Source organism: Haemaphysalis longicornis, unplaced genomic scaffold, assembly GCF_048455015.1.
Source record: "Haemaphysalis longicornis isolate Haplotype H1 unplaced genomic scaffold, Haemaphysalis longicornis Haplotype H1 scaffold_18, whole genome shotgun sequence".
Lineage (NCBI taxonomy): Eukaryota > Metazoa > Arthropoda > Arachnida > Ixodida > Ixodidae > Haemaphysalis > Haemaphysalis longicornis.
The window spans coordinates 7,105,082-7,123,634 of record NW_027526282.1 but is presented as its reverse complement, the minus strand read 5'-3'; the positions used below and the strand labels follow the sequence as shown (position 1 = coordinate 7,123,634).

Here is an 18,553-nt window from a genome sequence, read left to right as displayed (position 1 = left end):
GACTGTGACCTACATCCCGAAGAAGAAGCGGTCGTCTCTCCCGGGCGACTGCCGGAAGACATAGCTCGTGCAGTGTTATCGCAGGACTTGACAGAACAATTGCAGGCCGTCCAGCGGCTCGAGGTGGCTCTTGCCAGACAAACGCGTGGGGCTGAGCCGGCTGGAGACCGGGGGTATAAACCCCACAGGTCGACAGCGGGCCGGCCTAGCGGGAGTCGGGGAGGCAACACCCCGAAGACGCCTTAACTACGTCGGGTGGCGGGCGACCCTGCGTGGTCCTCCCCGCTACCTCCGCCGGACATTATCAATAAAGTTTACTTCTCTCTCTCTCTCTCTCGACGATACGCTCACTACGACACCTAACGCGCCCATCGTAGCTACAACCATTGTCTAAATCAGTGGAGGCAAACGATGAAGAGAAAGAAGAGCATATCTCGTGCCACGGTGGGCGTGACACGCGCAAAGAATTTCAGTTCTGCGTGAAGAAGCGCGAGCAGCTCGTTTTGCCCGAACCAGCCAGGCTTCCAAGAGCATCTTGACTTCGACGCCGGCTCTCAAGGATGCCGCAGAGCCCCCCAACGGATCAGCTCGCCTCCACGCCGAGTGGGAGACCGCGGCCCGACGCCGCTCTGCTGACGGGCTCCGGGTGGGCCGAGCCGCGCACCGCCATCCAGGAGAGCGTGTACGCGATCCTGGGTCACGGCCACTTCCAGCGGCGCGTGCTCTTCACCGGCATGCTCTCGTCGGCCGTGCTGGTGATGCAGGCGCTGGCCTACCAGCTGATCTGCCGCGAAGTCCCGCACTGGTGCGCCCCTCCGGACAACCTGCGCTACCTGCCACCCGATGCCTGGAGGAACGCGGCCATCCCGCTCCAGGCAGACGGCAGCTACAGCCAGTGCACCGTCTACGAGCCGCCAGTACCGGTAAGTGCGTCGCCTAAAGATTGGGGGACTTCGGGCTATATCCGCGTCTTTAGCACATGGGGCTCAATTTGGCAATTACCGATACCATTCCATCGCTCCATTTTCGGACACTTGTTGTCCTCACGACGTGCAGAAAGCTCCGCAAAACCATCTTCAATTATTTTCCTTTGTTCTTTTTCTTTCTTCTTTTTCCTTTTCCTGTTTTCTTTTTTCCTTTCCTTTTTAGATGCGACGCTGAGAGCATCTCTTGTCGGCGGCCGTGTCCTTCCTGCGTGCGTCCGCCGTCGTCGTCGGCGTCGGTGCCCGCACTCTCCTCCGCTCACCCCCTCTCCTCTCCGATAGCGAACACTCTCTCGCGAGGGGCATTGGATTGGATTGACTTGGATTGGATTAAAGTGGATTGTGTTGGATTGTGTTGCGTTATAGCCGCGGCAGACGCACTGGCGCCGGCGCGTGCCCAGGTGAGAGCGAACACTCTCTCTCAACATCTGCGGGTGTGCGGCCCAGCGCGCTCTCACTCCGCCGGTAGGCGGTGCTGCACGCGGTGCTGCGCATGTGCAGTACTCTCTCTCTCCGCGGTCTCCTCTCCTTAGGGCGCGTTGCGCATATAACCGGTGTGCCGCTCTCTGGCGGCCTTTCGGTCGACGGTTGCTCTCGGATTGCGCTTGAACCACCCTCAGCGTCGCATCACACCAGGGTTCCCGCGAGGGGAGGTGGGCGTAATTTCGGCCATTGTCAATTTCGCGAAGAAATAAGCGATGGCACAGCGTTTAACCCTGTCAGGCTGAACTTATAAATCTTCGTTTTTTTTACATTATTATCAACTTATTTTGGCACGCGCCGCTGTTGAAAGTTGTAGCAGAATACCGCCTTAGTAATGAAGGAAGGAATGCCGAAACAAAATGGCTGAAGTTTTGCCGCACCCGAGCATCGTAGGGGAGAAAGATAATAGATAAGCCGAACGTTAAGTTACGAGTGGAAGTGGAAAAGTGGAGAATTTTACAGATGATGGAGATGAAGCACTGCATAAAAGCTTTCAGGAATAGCCTATTAGGCTAAGCGGACACGACCCTATACCTCCAGTAAAAAAAAAGACAGCTATTATTCCTGAATTGAAAATGAAAAAAAACTCTCATTACACACCACCTCCTTTTTGTAGCTTCGTCCTCCCCTACCCATATTACACAAATTCAACCCAAGAAACCAGGTAATTGCATGTGTGGGTATGCGGGGTCACTAGTGAAATTCTTACTCGTATACCGTCGGCCTTTCTGCGGACGGGAGAGCCGGAAGTGGACGTGGAGGAGCCCGAATGAGGAGCATAAAAATGAGATAGACTTCATATTATGCGATAACCCTGGCGTCCTGCAGGATCTGGAAGTTCTAAAGGGTAAGGTGTAGTGACCACCGTATGGTAAGATCGCAAATTAGGCTAGATTTAAGGAGGGACCGTAACAAGCTAGTACGAAGAAGCTGATCAATAAGCTGACAGTAAGACGTAAAGTTGAAGAATTCTGGATCGCGCTGCAGAGCCGATATTCAGCCCTAACCAAGGAAGCAGAGCTTACGACACAGGATGCCAGCGACAATCTTACGCGCATCATCATGGAGTGTGCAGTAGAAGTCGGCTTCACGATGGCTAGACAGGATACTGGTAAACTTTCCCAGGAGACGAAATATCTAATAAGAAACGCCAAACCATGACAATTTCCACCTCAGCTGACAAAATAGAACCAGCGCACCTTTTGAAGTTAATCAATAAGCATAACATAGCTTACATACGGAAGTATTACATGGAGAGGATCGAATATGCTGTAACGAACGGAGGCAGCCTGAAAGAAGTGAAGAGGCGTCTAGGCGCGGGGAAGAATCAGATGTATGCACTTAAATACAGGCAAGGCAATGTCATCACAAATAAGGATAAAATAGACAGAGTAGCCGAGGAGTTCTACAGGGATCTGTACAGTAGCCAGAGTTCAGAGGAGATAGACATCCCACCAGTAACGGCAGAAGTACTAAGGAAGGATTTAAAAGAAATGAAAGGGGGCAAAGCACCTGGTGAAGATTAGATAACAGCAGACCATTTGAAGAATTGCGGGTAAACCGTACTAGTAAAACTGGCAAACCTGTACACGCAATGCCTAATGACCGCGAGTGTACCAGAATCTTGGAAGAACGCGAAAATCATCCTAATCCACAAGAAAGGTGACATGAAGGACTTGAAAAATTACAGGCCGATCAGCTTATTGTCAGTCGTCTATAAGGCACTTACCAAGGTAATTACTAACAGAATGTCTGCAAACTTTGATTTCAGTCAACCTGAAGAACAAGCAGGGTTTCGTATAGGCTATTCAACAATGGACCATATTCACACGATCAATCAGGTGATAGAGAAGTGCGTTCTCTTCTCTCTCTCTCTCATTGATTCAATTTCGTTGCACAACCGCAGTCTATGCATAGGTTACAGCGGTTGGACAAGGCGCAAAAGTGAAAACTCCCAGCATAATCAGAAATTAACCACATAATAGACTGAAAACGATGTTTCCTAATTCTGTCGGTGAAGTGAATAGAAACGAGTTCGTAAAGCGAGCCCCTCCCCCACCCCTTCCCCTTCTGCCGTGTCGGGGACTGAATACCTTTATTTAAACATCACAAGGGTTGTTGGCGAGGTTTTGAAGCTGTCAGTTCAAATCATCTTCCCCTTCATCGGCATCACTAAAATCCTAGAGGAAGTAAAAACAGCCTATATGCTTAAATAAGAGACGATTCACATTAGATGTGCGAAAAGCTCTCTTGTATTCTTGCCGTTGACCGGGATCACCCAAAAAGCAAGCACAAGTTTAATGCGTTCATTTTGCTTCACCGCAGGTCAACCCCGACGAGGAGCGTCGTGTTGTCAGCTGTGACCGCTGGAACTACGACGTGGACTACGAGGCTGACAGCATTGTGAGCAACTGGGACTTGGTGTGCGACCGTCGCTGGCTGCAGAAGCTTGCCAGGGTCACGTACTTGCTGGGCGCCACGCTGTTCGTGCCTGCGGTTGGGTTCGCATCCGATCGTGCGGGCCGCCGACCCACCATCCTGGCCTCCGTGGTTGTGCTGCTGGCGTGCAGCGTCGGAGCGGCCGTGTCCCAGACCCTCACGGTGTTTCTGGTGACTCGCTTCTTCGTGTCTGCCTCCAGCTGCTCGTTGCAAGTCCTTGTGTTCATCCTCATCTACGAGGTGACCGGCAACGACCGCCGCGGGCTGTTCGGCGTCTTGGCCACCGCCATGGGCACCACGCTGGTGCCGCTCCTGGTGCACACGCTGGCCTTACTCGAGCCCCACTGGTACCTGGCTCACATGTTCCTCCTCCTGCCAACGGCAATGCTGGCTTTCTGGTGCTACCTGCTGGATGAGTCGCCCCTCTGGCTCTTGGCCACGTGGAGGACGCGAGACGCCGAGCAGGTCATCTTGTTCGCGGCAAGCCAGAACGCCGTCGACCTGAACAAGGCGCGCGCTACGTTCAAGGCATTCAAAGAGCACCTGAAGAGGTGCGAGCAGACGCCCCTGTCAACCATGGCGACCACCACCGACGAACACTTTTGGAACGCAACGTACCGGAACCGTGCCCTGTCCGTGATGACTGCTTGGTTTAGCGCCAGCTTCATCTACTACGGGCAGTTGCTGCGCCATGCGGACGCCGAAGGAATATGGCTCGCGTTGCTCGTCGCTGTTCAGTCGCTGCTCTACGCCGGAGTCTGGCACGTTCTGCAATCCCGCGGACAGCGCCAGACGCTCCTAATCTTGCTCGTCCTTTCGTGCGTGCTATCAGCTGCCCAGTCTTTCTTACTGCTCGTCGGCTGGTCCCTGGTGCTTCAATGGGTGGACGTGGGTGCTGCGAGTCTTGGGCCGGTGGTGCTGAGCGTAACCTATGGCTACACCGCTGAGGTCTTCCCCACTGCCATAAGAAGCTGGGGACTCGGCCTGTCGTTCACAGTTGGCCGCATCGGGGTGCTCGCAGCATGGGGGCTCTTGTTCGTCGTCGAAGGCCGACTCCACGTCGCTTTCAGCGTGGTGGTGGCTGTTCTAGCCCTGCTAAGCGCCGTGGCCATACAGTGGCTGCCTGAAATCTTCGTGGAGAAGAGAAAGAGGGAGCGGCCTCGACAGGAGCATCGATCGGAAGGTGATCGCAAGGCGGCAATTTTGGCTTCCTTGGCCACGTCGCCCGGGGTGCTCAGCCCCCGTGGCAGGGCGGGGAAGCATAAACGTCCCACCCGCAGGGCGAAGTCCGTGAGTGATACCCTAGTGGGATACTCGTCGCCGATATCACCACAAGGAAGTGACGCCCAGAAACCATAATTATTGTCGTGCGATTTTACACCTTCTTCCTGGGTTGTCGATCTTCCAGCGTTATTTTGCATAAAGTGTATGAAGTTAATGTATAAAGTATATCAAGTTAATTTTTTGCATGAAGTAATGAAGTGTATGGGACAGTGTATCAAGGGGCATGGAGTGTATCAAGTTAAGTTTTACAAGCTTTTAATGAAGTGTATGGGACACTTGACTTGTCACGACCGCGGGCCTTACACTTTTTGCTGTATTTAATAACTGTACTAAGCACTCTACCATAAACGGAGCCTTCGGCTATCCGGGAGACTTGATGCTTACATCCGTCAAAGTTCCGGACCAGGGCATCTGGTAACCGTTAGTTGGCCAACAACGAAGTTAATCTACCATTTCGACTAGAGAAGACACGTCTAACTCCTTGCAGAAATGACAAACATAAGTTTAGAAAGATGAAACCTTTCTACAGTGTTCATGGCGGTTACTGTTAATTACAGCCACTTGTGGACCAGGCCGGCTACGCCAGGTTATTATAGAAACGCACTTTTGTGGTTCAGAAACACTGTTCGGCACTCGTACCATACGTTCAAAATGGCCATTGCTCAGGAGCGTTGAAACCGTACCACTCATTTGGGGCTAGAAATGTTCATTACAACAAATGAACGCTCCCTGTGTGTTCCGCTTCCTGGTGCAACTCATGATCGGGTAAACGCTTGTTCTACGCTGAATTACCAACGGAGTGTGCGCGGACGCGTGTGGCGGAGCGACTGCAAAATAATTGTTTTAAAGACGAGGGGAAAATGTGACCTTTTAAGATTCAAGAGGCACGGTAAGACGCAATCGTTTATTCGGGCAACAGCGACCGAGCAGCCATCCGAATTTGAAATGATAGTAATGTTGAAACACTGATGAAGAATGTAAGGGTGATGACTACGAACAGGAATGTAGAAGGCAATCTAGGCAAAGTGCCGGCGGGTAAACGGTTTGGGCCGGAAACAGCGCAAAATTTCGGTTTCGCGACAGGGCCGGTCTGTAGTGGTAAGAATGGGTGTGCTTTCATAATTAATTCGTCAGAAGGGCCGAGGAAACGTCGAAGGAATTTCTCGCAGAGCCCGGGGATAGAAAGGAAGTCCTCGTCTACAAGATCTTGTCGCCGGATTTGTATGCTACAAGACGGTGAGTCACGTTATAGCGACTTTTGCCGTCCCATTGGCTGGTACGCTGTCGAACGAGTTGACAGTGATCGATACGAGAAATGAAGTCTCCGGACAATGTATAAAAAAAGGACCAGCAAAGCACGAGGCGACCTATATATCGGGCGACTCCGGTGGGCAGGCCAGGCAAAAAGTAGCTGCTCCTGACGCGATCCCAAGTTGTCTCAAGGGGTCAACCGTTGAATCGTCATGGAGGGCTGCCAAAATATGCGCGAATGCAGTGAGCGGGGCACGACAGGGACCCAAGTTTTGCCACAAGGATTGAAGTTGGAGCGATCAAGTACGTTTTGCATGAACTTAAACGCACTAAGTTGACGGCGCAATCCAGCCTTCGGTGGTTCCGACTGGATTGGATTGAATAAATTTCATTTGAACCGGCAGGGCGACGTTTTTACGCGCCGTGACGCGGTCCTCGGCGCCGTCCTGGTGGTTAGCTACTACTCGGCCGAGCCCACCGTTGCCGACTCGCGAGTGTATTGCCTATCGAACACTCGCAGGACCTGGTGGACGGCCTATGAGTTGATGCTCATAGGTGTAGCTCCTTGCGGCTGCTGCAACCCGTGGCGGGATGGTTCCTGACATCGCTTCTACGGGGTTTATGGCACAGTCCCGAAAGATGTGCTTCTGGTCTGCAGTCTCTGTGCAGCAGAGCTGGCATTTGTCGGTTGCGTACGCCTCCGGATACATTCGACGCATCAGAGTCGGGGTAGATAGGGACCCTCATGATTGAAAATCAGCGCGGAAAAAACAAACCACAAAAAAAATCACGTCATATCCACGGAATGAATGATGATAAGTGGGGCGAAGCTCGAGAGGGGGAGATCATCGGAAACCGTAACTCTCCCGTGAAAGTTCGCCCATTACATCATTAAGAAAGACGTAAGACTGTGTGCGTACATTGTACAAATGAACTTTTATTTTGTTCATTTATTTTGTTCTTGTTCGTTTGTTGTAGTGGTTGTAGGGTTCGTGAGGCTGCAAGCAAGCGCTCGTATCGGCAGGCAAACCCCAATGCAGTGAGAGCTCGCGAGGCGGCTGCAAAACGCATCAAGCGAGCTCAGCCCGAAGCTGCCGACGCGCGGTTTAAGCGCGACTTTCTAGACGAGATGCTTCGGCCTCTCTTTCGCGCACGGCGGGATCCTGTCGGCGAGCGCGCGCTGCCGCCGCCCTGCGCCCCCTCCGCTCCGCAGCCTTGTCAACAACCACCTCCTCCATCCGGTGACTCGTTGCTAAAGAGGAAGCGCGTCAACAGCGATTGCCTTTTATAATGTCAGTCACGTGCGAGTGACGTCATCATGACGTCACTCACACTAGCGCCACCTGCGAGTGAGTCATCGAACTAGGCGGTCACGTAGCGCCACCTGCGAGTGAGTCATCGAACTAGGCAGTCACGTAGCGCCACCTGCGAGTGAGTCATCGAACTAGGCGGTCACGTAGCGCCACCTGCGAGTGAGTCATCGAACTAGGTGGTCACGTACCACGAGACACAAGGGATGAACAGACCCACGGCTTTAGGAGCTTCGCCCATAAAATTACTCCCACCTGCCTCGCAAGAACCCCTGTGTAGATGCGACGCATAGGGGGTTCCGTTGTTGTTTCCGTTAGGTTGATTCTCCCATCGCGTGAAACGTGCCGTGAACCCCCTGCCGCGGCTATGACGCAACGCAATCCAACACAATCAACTTTAATCCAATCCAATCCACATACAATCCAAGCCAATCCAATCGAATCCAATCCAATGCCCCTCGCGAGAGAGTGTTCGCTATCGGAGAGAAGAGGGGGTAAGCGGCGGAGAGCGCAGCTCGCGCGGCGAGGAGAATGGGGAGGGGTGTGGACGGACAACGACGCCGTATGGAGAGACAAGACGAGTGAATGAGATGCAGTCGCATCTAAAAAGGAACGAGAAGTAGGCAGGGCAGCCTCAGTGGCTAAGGCGTTGCGCTGCTGAGCACGAGGTCGCGGGTTCGATTCCCGGCCGCGGCGGCCGCTTTTCTGATGGAGGCGAAAAGCAAAAACGCCCGTGTGTACGAGATTTCGGCGCCCGTTAAGATCCCCAGGTGGTCAAAATTAATCCGGAGCCCTCCACTACGGCGTGCCTCATCGCCTGCGTTGCGTCGGCGCGTTAAAACCCCCCAATCAATCAAGTAGGCAGGACAGCGCAGCACTCACAACTTGTTTATTTTGAAGAAATCACTAGTAATAAACCTAAATAAGTCTCCCACGTGGCGGTAAATTATTACAACGAATAAACAGAAACATACGCAATCACTCATCGGTCTGCACAAGTGTAATCTATTGGTATGCGTTGTCACGCAAGGGTATCCCTCAGATAAGCGTATTCCCGGTCATGCAGCACTACTGAGGGCATACTTATACATTGGTCGGCAGATCGTCTGATTTGAAAGGCCTCGATAATTTATCTTGTTGTTTTATCTCTGTGTTTCGACAACACAGTGGTTTCTTTAAAGACCGGCTCACAGCCGTGAAGGCTGCAGTGTTTTGCTAGGCGACTATACGGATTCCCTTTTAAGTGCGAATGCACTTCTTAAGCGAGCCTGAATCGTCCGCCGCCATAGTCCGCATAGCAACAGCTGCGGGTGCGCGCGCTCCTCGTCTTCCTCCTCGTCTTCCCTAGCAACGGGGGGAGATGGGCGCGCGCTACTCTCCTCCTCTCTCCGCTCAGTGACTGCGGGTGTTGGGCGCCTCCTCTCCACTTCGGGCGGGAGAGCTCTCGCTCGCGTAGCGGGCGCTCCGCATTCCGACGCGTGAGGGCGCTCGTGTAGCCCTCGCCGTAACGGCGGGCGCTACTCTCCTCCTCCTCTCTCCGCTCAGTGACTGCGGGTGTTGGGCGCCTCCTCTCCGCTCCAAGATCACGATATCCACCGTAATCGCGCAATCAACAACCGTGCATTCGCACTTACACACTCTCCCCCTCGGGGAAGTGCGAGGGAATTTTTTTTAATGAAAGCTGGTGTTCGGACAACCTGGAGTTCAGGCACCTCCCGGTTTGCCCGACGTATATATGTCCACACCGAAGTGGCAACATACACATGACACCCGTTGCACATTTCACAAATGGGTCTGAATAATTTATCGGGCACACATTTTTTGTCCTTGTATCCCGGGAAGCTAATCTTCGGCCAACCGTACTGCACAATTTTCATAATTTATTGCGGGCCGAGAAGAGCACGTCGACAGCGTACCTATTTGCCACGTTTTTTAGGTTATGAGAGAGGCGATGCTTATACGGTATTGCAACGGGGTATCTTTTTCTTTTCATTGGCGGCTGCGTTGCGGAACCTGCCGCATCTTTGCCTTTTATCCATTTAACTAGCTTCTGCACGACCATGAGGATAACATTGCCAGGGTAGCCTGCCGTCCACAGTCTACTTATCTGGTTAGAGAAGCTGGTTAGATTGATTGAATAAACTTTTATTAAGCCTGCAGAACTAACGCTGACGTCGAGACGCTAGCGCTTGTCGATCGGGCCTAGATGATCTTCGAGGGGACGGCTGGGCCGTCCCTTTACGGTCCCTTATCGGGGACCTCCGGGGCCTGCCTAGCCATTGGCTCTCGGACCTGCTGGACGGCCCAGAGTTTTTTTTTGTGTGTGAAGAGAACCGATGCGACGCCAGTGGCGAACGCTGCAACCAAAAAAAAAAAAAAACGCGAAATCTAAAAATAAAATATTGGCCGCTGTTGCGCATATTTTGGCTAATTCCTAAGTAGAATTACCAATCCTGGCTAAAATAAGAACTATTTACTTTTGGAATGCTTAGCTAGGTTACACCCAGCCAATTATTTTTGTTGAACTACTTCCAGGTGCGCAGCGAAACGGCGTGGTTCGGCTCTGTTGCCGTGACAGCATTTCGACAGAAAGTTGTCCCCGTGTATAGGTAGTTAGTGCAGACCTTCAGAGATTACTATATGAGATAGAATCTCAGGTGAATGTCGTCTCAGCACCGTTTTGATTTGCGCTGGTCGTCTAGTTTCCTGCTCATGTGTTTCGCCCAACATATGGTTGTCCGATGGCTTCATTTTTTTTAGATGCGACGCATCTCTTTAACTCGCCTTGTCCCTCCATGCATGCATCCGGCGTCCATCCGCACGCCTCTCCCCCATTCTCCTCGGCCACGCCAGCTGCGCGCTAACGCCGCTCTCACCGCAGCGCCATCTTGCGTTAGCGCTCGCTCCCCTCGCCATGCCAGCTGTGCGTCAGCGCGCGTTAGCGCTCGGTTAACACATGCGCATGCGCTACTCTCTCTCATTCCCCTCACCGTTAAAGCGCGGTACATATAAACGCGATAACTGCGCCGCTCCGCTCAGTCGCTCCACCGCCGCCGCTCCGATGACATCCGATGACCACCGATGATTTGAATGGAGACTAACAGGTCTGCTACCGCGAAGGTCGGCGCAACCGTAACAAGCACCGCTCAGATGTGTCGCATCACCTAGTGTCTTTATTTAGTGACACTAGCATCACCCCATGGTTTCCCCCCGCGGAAAGATGTGGTAAATTTTTACATACTCCACAACACAAGTAAGGCCTTATGGCTGTAACATTACGCACATGAAAGAATTGTGCATGTATTTATAATTCTCTAAAGCTTCTTTTTGAAGGTTTCCTTACGAGCTACCGTACGATGAAATAGTTGGCTGTGGACGCACGATTTAATGACTACGAAGGGCCGTGAAACAAAATGATCGTGCAGACCGTTCCCTCGTCGTTGCCATATATCTTATCTGGGACTTTGGCCCTGGCTTGCCGTCTTCCTTCGTGCTCTTCAGAATGCATGTTCCGAAGAGCAGGCTTGATTCGTATTCACTGACTCGTATTCGGTGCAAGAACTCCGGGTTGTAGCTGCCCTGTGGGGCCACTGAAGTTTATGAGCTGTCTGCCAGCGGATGTTAGTTGAAGCCTTAATTTGTGGCTTGAGGGGCGACATCCGATTAGTTCGGATGGGGTGTTGTGAAGGCCCAACTTGAGCAGTCGAGCTGTCGGAGCGCTAATGGAGACTCCCAGTGCCTGTTTGTAGTCTTCGCGTATGATGACGTCGAGTTGTTCCTCCTCTCTCTTAATCAGAACTACCTACGGGGCCATGTAGGTAATGCGCGAGAGGATAAAGGTGTGGACCAATACGCTGGTGTCCTGCTCTTTCAGTCCTCTCTGTCTTTTGGCCACTATACGTAGCATCTGAGTGACTTCTTCTGGGGTCGACTTGAGTTTTGTGATCAGTCCGGTGTTCATTGTGTCCGTCTGAATGTCTAATCCAAGAACTCGAACCGTCTTTGTAGGCCTGGTGGGATGACCTTCCAACATGATTTGGATATCGTCCTTGTCTTTCTTTCTGCGTCACCTGAGCAAGACCAGAAGTTTTGAGTTTCGCGGCGCACATGTTAGTTTCCCTACTTAGCGTACTTATTATTGACAATATCGGTTGCTTGCTGGAGCGTGTCTTGGAGGCCACAGATGGAATCTATGCCCATCCAGATAGTAATAGTGTCGGAATAGAGGCCGTGTTTAACGTCGAGAATTTGCTCAAATCGATTCGGCAGCTCAAGAACGGCTATGTTGAAGAGAATGGGGGATAGGACGGATTCTTATCGGGTGCCTTTGTCTCCGAGGTTAATTGTGTCCGAGGAGACGTCCTCTAGCTTTATGATGGCTTGGCGGTACGAGAGGAAGTCGGCAACGTAATTGTACATCCTTTCCCCGCCGCCTGTTTTTGCCAGGTTTTGGAGGATGGCCTTGTGTGACACGTTATCGAACGCCCCTTTATAGGTCAAGGGCCAGTATAGCCGGGGCGAGTTCCTGGTGGCAGGTGCGAGTATGCTCTCCTTGATTTGAACATGGATGTCCTAGTTACACGGGGGCATTCTGAACCCGAACACAAGGTAAGTCGTTTATTTGCTGGGCTTCATCAAGGTGTTGCTGAAGCAGCAGAAAAAGTGGTCTCTCATTATTTTTCCCACGCAGGAGGTTAACGATATCGGTCGGAGATAATGTATGTGAGGTGATTTTCCTGGTTTCGGGATAAATCGAACATCCGCTGTTTCCACGAGATGGTAAGGTGCCTGCGCGCCAAAAGACGTGTAAATACTCCGTGAGATCTCCCAGAGCCTTGTCTTCCAAGTTAGCCGATATGTTGTTGATGATTCGGTCTTTTCCGGGTGAACTAGATCGTTTGCAATGACTGCTCGGACCTCGTATATTTCGATATCTTTGTCCATCTCAAGGTTAGGTGGGCCGTCATAGAGGGAAGGAGGGTCTCCCTCTACAGGACGTAGGTATTTGTTCCTCAGATTTTGGATGAGGTGATTTGGTCGTTCCAGGATTCAAGTGCATATGGTGTGCGCCAGGGTTTTACTGTTTTGTCCCTTGTTCTTTAGAGGTTTGATCAGATGTCTCAGCAGGTGCCATGTTTTGTGAGTAGAGATGGTGCACTGAAGGCCGTCACACAACGTGCGCCAATTTCCCTTGCACAGGTTGGCAGCGTACGCTGCCAACCTGTACGCGTATTATCATTTTTCGTTGCGTATAGCTTGATCAGCTCACCATGCATTTGTAGCTCCGAGCCCTCGTAATCTTGTATAAGCTTCGGGATCTTCTTAGCAGATTCTGTCTTGTGGCTGGGGTCGATTAGTTTCTGTAGGATCGCCCACGTGCACTTCATCGATAGTGTGCCGCGAATTTCGACGCACGCTTGGAGCCACTGCATTCACGTCAGGTATTCGTGTTGGCTATTGCTATCTTGAGCTTCGGCAGTTTTCTTCTAAATGCTTTCCAGTGCCGGTGTTTTTCCCATCTCGCTTCGATGCTGCGATATGCGTCCCACATGTGCTGTACCTTAGAATCAACGCACGGTGCCGGGACAATCGGGTCTATTGGTGCATCGCTATCTTCTTTGCACTTCAAAGTGGTTTGCGTCCATTCTCTGATGTTGCTTTCTGTAATTTCCTTGGGCGGTTCCACTTGCGTACATTTCTGTCTGAATCGATCTCACTTGGTGAGAGATTTCCTGGGTGGCTCTTGTGCCAGCCGCGTCTTGTAGTTGGCTTTATTACTATTATGTAATGGTGGAGTTTTGAGAGGAGACCCCCCATTTACCCGCTATTACTTTGTGTGTTAAGGTTAGGTCCTGGGTTGTGTCTGCTTATAGGCTATTTCCGATGCGGGTCAGTGTTCCTGGCGTATTATGTAGGGTGAGACACAAAGTCTCTATTGATTCTTCTAATTTCCTGCCCTTGCTTGTTGTCTTATGGTATCCCCACGCCTCCTGTGGAGCATTAAAGTCGCCTTATATTATCAAGGGTTGGTGCCCGGTTTATTGTCAGGGTTTCTAGCAGGAGGGGTTTGAACTTGTGGGTCTTCTGCTTTGGTGGGCTGTAAATGTTGAGCACGTGGAGACGCTGCTGTCCCTTCATGACTGGAAATAGAGTGATGAATGCGTGTGGTGTATTTGTGTTGGTTATTTTGCTAGCGAACGTGCATATGTTTCTGTCGACCAGTGAGCTAGCTGCGGGTGATCGGGGTATGTGTCCGCTGTATAGTTAAGAAGTTTGGTGTTGGACCCTGTCTCTTGTAAGGATGTGACTTCGTGTTGTTTATCTACCGTGGACAACTGGTCTTGCAGACGATTTTTCTTGGCTCTGTAGCCTCTGCAGTTCCATTGCCACATGGTGATGTGTCCAGAAGTCGGCATCTTGTTCGATATCTATTGATACAGGGCTCGTGCTCGCCCGGTCGGTTGGGTTGCTTGCCGGTGCCTTCGCGTTCGTAAGGCTTCCAACTATTTCCGTCCGCAGGGCCGTAATGGATTATCTTAGCGTGGCGTTGAGCGACTAAGCATTTCTTGTTTGAATTTTTGCATGTCTACACTGCCCATATTGTCATCGGACTTGGGGTTGGTTACCGGTTTTCTCGTATTTTTGCTCTTAAGTGGTGGTGTGGTGGGTTCCGTCTCCGTGGCGTTGCTGGTCGTTATCTTCGCTATTTGCGTTTTAAGGTTACTGTTCTCTGCCCTGAATTGGGCGTTCTCGCTTCTAAGTAGCGCCATGTCGGCTCCGCTCGCATGTTTTGCATCTCTTTTAGAATTAGATCCAGTTTGCTGTACTGAGATGTAGGTGAGGGAGTATGTAGGTGAGGAGGTGTGAAGTTGGGTGATGTCGAGTGAGCCTCGAAGAAGGAGAACGTCTGGATAAGTGTTCCTAGTGACGCTATTTCCTGTACGCGCTGAGGTCTGCGGGTCATTTAAGAGCGTGAGGCTGTGCGTTTTCCATGGCGCTTAGCAGATCTTTACCTCTCCTGTTGTTATACATGTAGCCCCACAGTTGGTGAGCTGCATTAAGGTCTCCCTGTACGAGGAGAGGGGCCCTGCGGGCGAGTTGGAGGGCTTATCGTGCAGTTTCATCTATGCCTGGTCGGCTTTTCGGGGGCAGCAGGAAACGTTAGAAATGAAGACGCTGCTTTTGCAGTTTGATGAGCGCGAGATGAGTTCTACCATAGTGTCCTTGCAATCCTTTGCAGGATGAGGGGCTGAATGGCTGCTATGGCGCTCTTAGCCAAGGTAGCCGTATACCTTGTCCAGAGGGATCTGTTTAACTGCTGTATCCTGGAAGCTTAATTGGACTATTCGTCTCTTGAGCTGCAATGATTTCAGGCGTTGGCGTGAGTGTGCCGAGATACTTTTGTAGCGCTGTTGATTTCTCTTTAATTCCGCGGCAGAGAGAGATAGGGAGGGAGAGAAAGAAAATTTATTTGTCCAACATTGTTTTGAAGCAAAAAAGGCGCAGCCCCTTCATCCCCCTCAGACGGCGGCCAGAAGTCCTTGGGCTACGGCGGCGTGTACGTCCGTTTAAACAGGCCGGACCTGTAGTTCGGGTCGGAGCTGCGCAGCATGGTCTCCCACTTCTCCTGGGCATTAATTAATATTGAAGCGCCTAATGGATTCTTATTCTGGGGACATTTTAAAATGATATGACGTAAGTCTGCCCTGCCCGTACATAGCTTACATTCGCTCTGGTAGAGCCCCATTGGAGCAGCGCAGAGATGTCTTGCCTGTGTGGATGTGTAGTCATCAGGGAAGGAAGCGGCATCCTTCATTTCACACGTTGATGGGCGAGACTATGGAGCTTACATGTAGCCATTCGATGCGAGTCGAGTTGGTCGACCCGAGCTACTTGATCGGGCCAGCCGCTTGCGAAGCTGGCTGGCCTGATCGCACCGCTTGTTGTTGCGCCCTCTTCCGCACCAACTTCCGTCGACGGAGGACGAAAGGCTCCTGGAAACGTTTCGGGCAGCCCATGGTAGCTGTGAGCTAGGTGGACCCCTCCGCATAGCGAGCAAAGAGTCTTGGCGCCACATTAGTGGCACACTCGTGTTTTTGGCTGAGGGCACGCGGTCTCCCTATCCGTTTCATGACACTTATCACATGCAGTTACTGTCTTTTTTTACAAGGAGCACGGGTACTCCGATCCGAGGGGGTAACGTAATAAGGGACTTTCTATCCCGCGAATGCGATTGTAACGATATTTGAATTTCCAAGTCTTCTACATGCGTATATCTCGTGTTTCGGAACGTACATAATTTCTAGCGATTCAAGCCCCTTGAAGCGGAGGGGCGCTCCTGTTGTGATTCCCTTGACGAGGTCATCTGGGGCGAGTTCGTAGAATTGCACTGGATAGGTCACGTTAATTATTTGGATCTGCCTGATTGGGATCAACGCTTTTGCAGCGTCCACCGATGGGGTCATAGCGACCGCACATGTTGGTTTGGCGCCACGCGAGCGACACCTCGGCTACGTCCAGTTGCGCTATCTTGAGGTCACCTTGTCGTCGAAACACGAGTTTGTAATCGTCCCTGGGAAGGGGAGCTCATCGGGGAGCACTCGTGGGTCTAGTCGAAGGATTTGAAGTATTCGACGGAACCGTTAGGCCTAACTCCGGCGTCGTTTTCCGCTCTCGTCGCCGCTGGGCTCGGGAGACGGCATCAATCCAATATGCGTTGTAGATTGAGTCCACAAGTTCATCATAGTTGCCTTCACTTGGGTGTCGTAGCATTGTATTGTCTTCAGTTTGACTTGCGTCTGTGTTCGGGAGCACCGCGGGGCGGTCCCTTGGGTCGAGTGTCGAGCCCGGAATTGGTCGGGCCCGTTGCTTGGGTAAACCCCACTGGGACTAGGCCTAGCTCGCGCTGTGGTATTGGCTGAAACTGCACTCAGAGAAGTGAAACGTGTCGTCCGGTGCACAGAGACTAGCTCTCGATGTCGGTGGTACCGGTTTTAGACCGCGGGAGGAATTTACGGCACTTTTGTGTGACTACTGTGGAACCCAACTGTGGAAAATTAGTACCCCTGTGGCGATCCCCTTCTTCTTGACCGTTTCATATTTCGGCGTGCAATGAAAAAGGTGCAGCAGTCAGCATTAATTTTCAGCTCACGCGGTCAGCATATGCCTGGTACGCGTTATCAGCTGTTGCCTATTCCGTGCGGGCTAACTTGTTCCTGTGTAAACACAGAACCGCACATGCGGTGGACGGCCAATCACATATACGTGACATGTAACGGGAAGCGAGCTCATGGGCAAATCGCGAGTACTACTTAGCGCGTAGTTTGTCAATGGCCAAATCGAGCAAGCAAGCCTTTTCAACTCACACGAATTTTTCTTGCGCGAGAAATAATGCTGTACAGGCGAAACGTTATTTTACTTTTTTGTATTATGCCTTAAAACATTGATTTGCTAAATAGGGAACGTGAAAATTTTCGGTAGTCTTTTAGTTTTTTTTTTAATTATCTCTTCATGCAGATATATTGTCGAATTTGCTACAGCAAGGTTCATTTATACCTGGCTTAATGGCTTAACTGCGATAACCATGGATGCATGCCGTCGATTGGAATCCCACGTAGGGTTTAATTACTGAGAACTAATGGGCGATGTTCCCCTTTGTGGCAGCTTTTCTTTTGTGGCTCTGTATCAGTCTCGCTCATCCTGTTCAATATAGCGGCGACCTACACGAGCTACGATTGCATCGACACTATTAATATATGGCTGTTTTCATATTTTAAGAACGACGCACTTCTCAGTAGACCATGGTAGTCTACGACAGAAACCGTTTCTTTGTATTTTTCTTTCTTTTCTTTTCTTTCTTTCCTGCGGCTTGTAAAGCAGCTCCGCTGTTACAAATTGAAACGCTTTCCGTGCTCGGAATCGAACCCCTGTCCTCCGCGTTATGAAGCCGACGCCTATCCTATTGCGCCATCAAAGCATTCGGCCCGCTGTGCGTCTTTTTCTTTTTTATTTTGGGGGGGAGTCATTCCACGGGCGCTGGCTTGGGACTTAGGGTGAATTAGACGTTGGCTTTGGGCTTCGGCAGTTCGGATTTTTGGACGACGACGGCGGGGGCACTCAGGTTTTTTGTGAGGGATACACTTCCTGTCATTGGCGTCTGGACTTGGACTCGCAGGCGGTTTGCACTGTGATCGTTGGCGCCTTGGCTTAGATTTCAGCGGCTTTTATTTTGTCACTTGGACGTCTGATTTTCTCGTCACGCGAGAAATTTTCGCGTTCCAACCATCGTCGGCGTTAGACGGAGGAGATTCCGATATTTCTTTTTATTTCCCTGAAGTTATTATAAAAAGGTTTCATAAGATCAATTCGTGCATTTTCAAAGGAACCATAAAGACAAAATACAAGTTGGGTTTATTAGAAAGACAGCTTAGTCCCGATTACAATGATACCAATATCATCGCAATCTTCGAACAAATAACGGAGATATTAAAGAAAACGTGTTTAAGAACGGCACCACTTCATGTAGTGTATCAGTCCGCCAAAGCGCCGGACCCGTGATGTCAGTGCGCACGCGTTTTGAAAGGGGTTTGCTATGAATGCGTGATATCGTCTGCCTTGTCTCACGCAGTTTGTTTGTCGTCACTGGAGTCGTTTATAAGCATATTAAGTCCAAAAAATCACGGGAACGGTTCCTGCTATGTTCAAAATATTCCCAGTAACGCCCTACTTGCGCCGCGCGGAGAAACATCCGGCTACAGTGATAAGGCACAGCGGCAACTTCTGGTGCCGTTCTTAAGTTGTCAC

The 18,553-nt window shown here is 51.1% G+C and overlaps 1 protein-coding gene across 1 annotated transcript; it reads left to right on the top strand.

The window, feature by feature from the left end:
* Positions 1 to 560: 560 nt before the first annotated feature.
* On the top strand, positions 561 to 6,981 carry LOC144166643 (solute carrier family 22 member 7-like). The gene is made up of 3 exons (XM_077696179.1): positions 561 to 923; positions 3,792 to 5,195; positions 6,961 to 6,981. Exons 1-3 carry the CDS (start codon positions 561 to 563, stop codon positions 6,979 to 6,981), a joined length of 1,788 nt encoding a protein of 595 aa, XP_077552305.1.
* Positions 6,982 to 18,553: the final 11,572 nt, after the last annotated feature.